The sequence below is a fragment of the Arvicanthis niloticus genome, chromosome 13 (genome assembly GCF_011762505.2).
Source record: "Arvicanthis niloticus isolate mArvNil1 chromosome 13, mArvNil1.pat.X, whole genome shotgun sequence".
Taxonomy (NCBI): domain Eukaryota; kingdom Metazoa; phylum Chordata; class Mammalia; order Rodentia; family Muridae; genus Arvicanthis; species Arvicanthis niloticus.
This window is the reverse complement of record NC_047670.1, coordinates 50961952-50968523: the sequence shown is the minus strand read 5'-3', so window position 1 is coordinate 50968523 and position 6572 is coordinate 50961952. Positions and strand designations below refer to the sequence as shown.

Here is a 6572-nt window from a genome sequence, read left to right as displayed (position 1 = left end):
CAGGAAGTGGCACTACTCTGAAAGAGTAGGAGATGTAGCCTTGTTGGAGTTGGTTATGGCCTTGTTGGAGGAAGTGTGTCCTTGAGGGTGGGATTTGAGGATTCAAAAGCCATAGCCAGGCCCATTATCCTCCTCCACCCCACCCCCAGATTGTGGACCAGGATGGAGCTCTTAACTACTTCTTCAGCACCAGTTCTGGTGACCACGGTCCCTGTCATGATGATGATTGTAAATATGATGGTTTAGTAATGGCCTCCACAGTCTCATGTGTTTAGATGCTTGGCCATAGAAAGCTGCACTATTAGGAGGTGTGGCCTTATTGGAGGAAGTGTGTCACTGTGGGTGTAGGCTCACCTCAAAGGTCTCCTATGCTCCAGCTATGCCCAGTGTGGCACACAGTCTCTCTCTGCTGCCTGTAGGTCAAGATGTAGAACTCTCGGCTCTTCCAGCACCATGTCTGCCTGCCTACCACCATGCTTCCTAATGAGAAGGCTAGGCTGATTCCATGACAGACTTCAAATTGGTAGTTAAGAAGAGTAGGCCAATTACTGGGCCAGTTCAGGCTAGCCCAAAGAAGTCAATTATTAATAGAAAAAAAAAAAAGAAGATAAAGAAAAAACAGGCTCCAGCCTTCACACAAAAATAAAGGATGCCTAGAGTTAGAATAAGATAAAGATCATCGGTCCCAGAATTCTAATGTGCTTTAAAACGTGTGAGCTGACCTGATTGTCTCTCTGTCTTGGTAATGAGAGACCCTGGCATGCTGGACTTCTGCAGAATAAAATACTTTTTACATACTATTTGAGTCTGGGGTATCATTCTTTGGCAAATCACAGATGAACACTTACACTACCATGATGATAATACACTAAACTTCTAAAACTGTAAGTTAGATTCAATTAACAATTTCCTTTACAAGAGTTGCCTTGGTCATGGAGTCACCTCACAGCAGTAGAACAGTGCCTGGGACAGAAGTTTAACTCTCCAGCCACAGTGGAATGTTTAGTCCCTTCTGGCTAGCAAGTCCTGAAGGCTGCATTCTCTCTGGTGTGCTTGGAAGTGTTAGGCTGGAACCCCTGTTTATCCCTGCACAAGCTAGGAAACCCCTTCTGCTGTCTTTCAAATCCCACCTGCAGAGACAGAACTCCCCTTCCCACTTGGAAATAAGTCTGGATGAACATTCTCCCTTAGGCCCATGAAGGGCTATCCTGTTCATTCCACAAACATTCCCCACTTTGCAACCTGGGTCACAAAACTTGTTCAAGTTGCATCACTCCAACCATCCCACAGTCTGCTTACTGATCAGAATCTACCTGTCAGTAGGTGACAGGAGTGAGGTGACAGCCATTGTATCCATCTTGATTCTGTGAGTGCAAACCCCACCCTTCCCCATCCTACTGATGATCCAGCATCCCTCAAAGACGCAGCACTATGCTTTTGTTTGTACATTTATTTAATTTTACCAACACCTGGGTCTCATTGCATTCTAACCCTGTGACTGAGTTGGGTACTTGGCTTTCCTAGAGGCTGGGCTTGGCAAGATGGTGCCCTGGCTGGAGGGTAGGACATGGGGATGTTGCTGGAAGGGAGGCCTGCAGGCTAATGAGGTTTCTGGCCTAGACATGACAATAGGGCCAGGGAGGCATAGAGTGCACATGTGGGGCTCTGAGAGGTCGGTTCCCAGTGCACCTGGGGGGGCTCCATCTGCAGCCTTAGGCTACATTCTTCTAGCAAGACCCAGGTGGGAGCCTCCTCATGCCAGCTGTCCCCAAGGAGCCTGGAGGGCAGGGACACAGAGCACTTTTCCTTCCATGGGGTGCTCTGTTTTAAGACATGCTCCACCTACCAAGAGAGGAGGGTAAGAGGTTATAGATGCTGCCTGTAGTTTGAGCACGAGGGAAGCAGCACCTTCCCGTGTCAACCTTGATGTCCCCTGGGGCCCCATTGCATCCTCAAGGCCAGGTCCTCTCACCAACTCCAGCTGCTTTGACAGTACAGTCATCTCCAGAGCCTTAGCCAGCAGCTGCCGCTGAGTTTCAGTCAGCACTGGGGAGAGATCTAGTCTGAGAGAGGGTTCCAGAATGCTCAATGTAGAACCCAGTCCTCCCTTCCTGTCCTCTACTAATGCCTCCTTGGGCTGCTCACCATTCAGTGCTCCCAACAGGTAGAAGATAGTGGCCGAAGTTCTGCGGACCACATGTCCAGAATTGAGCTGCAGACGCTGAAGGATGCAGCCTGCTGGGCCTTCCAGAGGCTCCACCTGCCCACCACTGCAAAGGCCCTGCTGTAGCTGAGGTAGGGAAGGAGTAAGTGAGACTGAGCAGGTTTGGCCAAACCCTGTCCACCTCCAACACTTTCACTCACTGAGGTCTCTAAGGCTTCTAGGCTGGGCTGGTCCAGTAAAATCCTCCCGATGTCCACTAGAAGCTGTTGTCTCAACTCCATTTCCAAGCTCGCCAGTACTGAGGCACCAGCCTTCACCTCTGCATACAGCCCTCGGAAGTCTTTCCTGATAACTTCTTCCTCAGGGATTTTACCTGGAGGAACAAAGGGCAGTACCAGCTGATGCCCATGAGGTCTTGGGGAACATTAGATAAGAGGTGTGGTCTAGGGAGAAGATGCAGGAGCTGTGGAGTTCCAGGGGGGCTCAAGGGGTTACTGACCAGACACCAATGCATATGGGTGGCTTCGGGGCTTTAGTACACCAAGCAGACTAAATCTAGGGCGCCTCTGGTCCTGTTCTCTTCTGTGGTCTAGGCAACAAATCAGGATGTCAGAAGGGAAAGAGCTGTTTTGTGCAGTGACCCAGGGACCATTGTCTCATGTCAAAGAGCACTGAGATTTTTCCCTGGACCCTCAGAGATCCATCCCTCCTCCTAATGACAGCTCAGGGCAGATGGAAAGCTAAGCCGGCCCAGCAACATTATCTGAGTTGAGCCTCACCCATTGTGTATAAATGTGTATGTGTGGCATGTACCCACCTCATGCCCTGAACCCAGCACACCTCAAAGCTAAGAGGTATGCAGGGTCAGAGGTTTTGGGGCCTTACCTGAGGAGGGCTCAAAGGTCCTCTGTTTCTCATCCGAGATGAGAAGGATATCTGGCAGCAGGGAAAAGCAAGCAGGTCAGCAACTCCCGTAACCCCAGGGCTCCTGGGACCTCATGAGACCCTGCCCCTATGACCCACATCTCAGTTCCTGGCACACTTTACCATCTTGTCTTGGAGATCATCAGTCAGATACTCACAGCATCCCCTGGCTAGCGGAAGCGCTTCTCTGCCACAGAGTCTGGACTCTAGAGACAGTCCCTTGCCACTCACCCCATGTAGAGCCAATGAGCAGTTGGGCCACTTGGAATGCAAAGACGCTGCCTGCAGGAACAGTCACCATCTTCTTCCGGCTTTGGTGGCCCTTGCCTTCACCCTGAAGGATGGAGATGGGCTCAGGTGTAGAGTGAATAGCTATGAGTGGAGTGTTGGTGACAGGCTTGTCATTGGTAATGTCCGATCCAGCCTCAAGTAGTTCCAGGTAAGTGGGCAAGTGGGGCTATGGCTTGCTTCTGGAGGGGTCTTAGAAGAGTCTTCCATCACTGCCTGGGATGTTGCCCCTGGCTTCTAAGATTCCTACCATTGCTGTGTGCCCAAGTAGGACTAGGCTTGTGTTAGGGTTAGCATAACATACCTGTAAGCATGAGGCTACAGGCAGTGTAAACTGGCCTGTGCCCTCCCGGCTGCGGTTATCAGTGATCGGCACCTCTTCCTTTGTCTGCAGCACCTTAGTGATGACAAACACGTCATCCCCACGTCTCCGAAGCTGTTGCAGGATTTTATTCTCAGGCTGTTGCAGGTGCCTACAGAAAGATTGCCAGGGCTTGCCCACCATGGACTAGCCTCCCTCCCTACCATCCTGCTGACAGGTGAGATTGAAAGGTTAGGGGATCCAGGAGTCTGTGGATACCAGGCTTGCGAACCCTTTAAGGGTGTTCCCCACAGTGTCTAGGTGCTTGTGAGGGTAATGACAAGTTCAAATACGGAGAAGTGAGCACCTGTGTCTGTGGCGGGAGTCCATTATGTACGACACATAAATGTTCCAAGTCCATCTCACCCCCTTTCCATAGCAACCAGGAGCTCAGCCTGAACCAAGGGACTTGGGCCCTTCCTTGATATCCAGATCTTCAGGATACAGTCCTGGCAACCAAGGTTAACATCCCTCCCACCTGACATTGTTTATACTGCTCCCTTCCTCTTGGGTCTCCCTTGTTCAGTGCTGAGAGATACTGCCTCAGAACCCTTGTGATGCCCAGAACCCAGCAACCGTCCCAAATGCATGACTGCTCAAGGTAAGAGAGCTGTCACCCCTTCCTGAGCTCACCTTTCACGCCGCATGATCTCCCAGATGTTTGGATTCACACTCAGTATACACATTTTCATGGAGACACTGGAACTGCCAGACACTGCAGCCCCACCGGAAATTCTCCCTTCTCCCATGGGTGACAACGCCACACTGCCCTGAATGTTCCCATCGACGGAGTCAGAGACTTTGAAGGGGTCAGTACACTCTGGTTCTAAAACGAGAGCAGATCTACAGTCCTATTCCAGTAGCCACTGCCTTGTCTTTCCTCTGTAGCAGTGGGGGCCTTTACAGAACTTCCCACTCTATAAATAGGGCCAGCGGCATAGAACTGAACATGCCCAGGAAGAAGGAAGGCTGGGCTTTACCCACTCCCTTCTTCTATACAATCTTGGGGCTCAGGATGGGGAGGAGGGAAGAGGGTAAAGAGATACCTGGTTCTGGAGCACTGGGTTCCAGGATATCCTTGATTGACAGGTGGACACATGTATAACGTGGTTTCCAGAACCATGAGGTTGAGAGTCTCCTGCTCAGGAGGCAGTAGGGCTTGAAGGTGATTGAATTCCAAAGGGAGTCCACTGGGATGAGATCTCTTCTGCTGCCACCAACCTCCTGGGTCACACTCTTGGCCACTTTCTCAAAGGCTGATGTCATGATCCTGGGGGCGGAGGGCAGAGGTCCATACTTAGTTGCCTCCAGTTCTCAGGAACCCCACCCTTTCAGAGTAGCCTTGCCTTGTTAGTCCTGGCACATCCTGCCCGACCAACACAACACAGAGGACACTGGTCACTTTGTGGCTCACTTATCTGTCTCTCCCTGGATCTCCAGCACTTGACTGAGGATGTGGGGGAAGTAGTCTATAGCAGCAGGTCCTGCACTATCCACACCATTAATTACTGTCTGTCACCCTTGGCCACCTGCTGAAGTCTAAGATACCCTGTTGGGCTCCCTGGGTGAGGGCCCAGGCTGTGGAAAGAACTGGAGCCCCCACTTCTAAGGGACTTGGCACAGGAGCCCACAGCAAAGCCAGGGTTCGGTGGTTCTAGGGTTCTGTGGTTTCCTCTAGGGCTGTCATGTACAGCTGAGTTCCCTGAGCCTGTTGAACTTTCATGGGTCAAAGGACAAAACAGGCCTGGGACAGACATCCTGTGCAGTGTGGAGTCACAGTTACACCCCTAGGACACCGGGTCTCTCGGCTAAAGATGGAGAGTGAGGCAAGAAAGCCCTTGGGGATCAGGGTGGGACTTGTGGGCCAGGGACTCAGCATTCAGACCAGAAGCCTAGAGAGTGTCCCATTCCCCTCCCTGTTACTCCCCAACTCCCACTGCCAGCATCAAGCCCAAACCAGGCTGGTCCCACCATATCTCTAGGGCATGGCCTCCATAGAGGCTACGCCCTAGCTGCTAGGATCTCTTTAAGATGTCCAGTAGAGTGGGGCTTCTGGAAGGCTGAATCCCCAACTTAACAAGCAGGCATCCAGGCCACAGAGTAGAGACCACTCCAGAGTAAGAGCAGCTGGGCTCTGGGAGGGGCTGAGTAATGGGGTGGCTCACCTTGATCTTCACCCCTGCAGAGGTATTTTGGCTCACCAAGAGAAGCAAGGATGTGCTGGGGTGCCAGGGAGGGGTCTCTTGTCTGTTCAACCCCGGAGCAACGGGAGTCACCAGCACTCCCAGGAACCAGGGAGTGGTTCTAGGGATTCAGGACTCAAAAGTGAAATGGCGCAGCTGCAGTTGGAGACTTTCAAGTAACCCTTCTTCCCTGAACAGTGAGGCGTGGCCTGCCCTCGCCACCCCCTCCTTCCTGGAGCAAGCTCTGGCTTAGGAAAGCCCCTGTGATCCTGGTAACAGGGAGCTTTGGTTTCTCTTGGTCCTACCTCCTACAACTTCAAAGCGCTAATTCTTTCTTAAACACCTGGGCCATAGTAAAAGATCTGAATCGACTTCTCTAGAGGTATACAACTGTGCCAGTTGCCAACAAGCATGTCCTTAGATCTGAAGAGATGGCTGAAGAGATGCCCAGTGGTTAAGAGCACTGACTGCTCTTCCAGAGGTCCAGAGTTCACTTCCCAGCAACCACATGGTGGCTCACAACCATCTGTAAGGGGGTCTGATGCCCTCTTCTGCTGTGTCTGAAGAGAACAATGGTGGTGTACTCATATGCATAAAATAAAAAAAGAAATCCAAATAAAAATAAGCACTGTGAGATCAGACAGATATGTAT

The 6572-nt window shown here is 51.3% G+C and overlaps 1 protein-coding gene across 1 annotated transcript; it reads right to left on the bottom strand.

The window, feature by feature from the left end:
* Positions 1 to 1497: 1497 nt before the first annotated feature.
* Positions 1498 to 6058, bottom strand: LOC117719265 (gasdermin-D-like). Its single transcript, XM_076912297.1, has 11 exons — positions 5903 to 6058; positions 4784 to 5007; positions 4371 to 4563; positions 3681 to 3849; positions 3320 to 3422; positions 3050 to 3100; positions 2664 to 2753; positions 2365 to 2537; positions 2146 to 2290; positions 1973 to 2046; positions 1498 to 1842 (listed from the first exon to the last, which is right to left on the bottom strand). Exons 2-11 carry the CDS (start codon positions 5001 to 5003, stop codon positions 1600 to 1602), a joined length of 1461 nt encoding a protein of 486 aa, XP_076768412.1. The 5' UTR covers positions 5004 to 5007; positions 5903 to 6058; the 3' UTR covers positions 1498 to 1599.
* Between the last annotated feature and the right edge of the window lie 514 nt (positions 6059 to 6572).

What these genes read in the sequence shown, in the direction of transcription:
- LOC117719265 (XM_076912297.1), bottom strand. Translation starts at nt 5,003, where the DNA reads ATGACATCAGCCTTTGAGAAAGTGGCCAAGAGTGTGACCCAGGAGGTT. An exon ending in ACCCAGTGCTCCAGAACCAG is followed by an intron (nt 4,564 to 4,783) that starts GTATCTCTTTAC and finishes CTCTCGTTTTAG; the next exon opens with AACCAGAGTGTACTGACCCC. An exon ending in CCTGTTGGGAGCACTGAATG is followed by an intron (nt 2,047 to 2,145) that starts GTGAGCAGCCCA and finishes ATCTCTCCCCAG; the next exon opens with TGCTGACTGAAACTCAGCGG.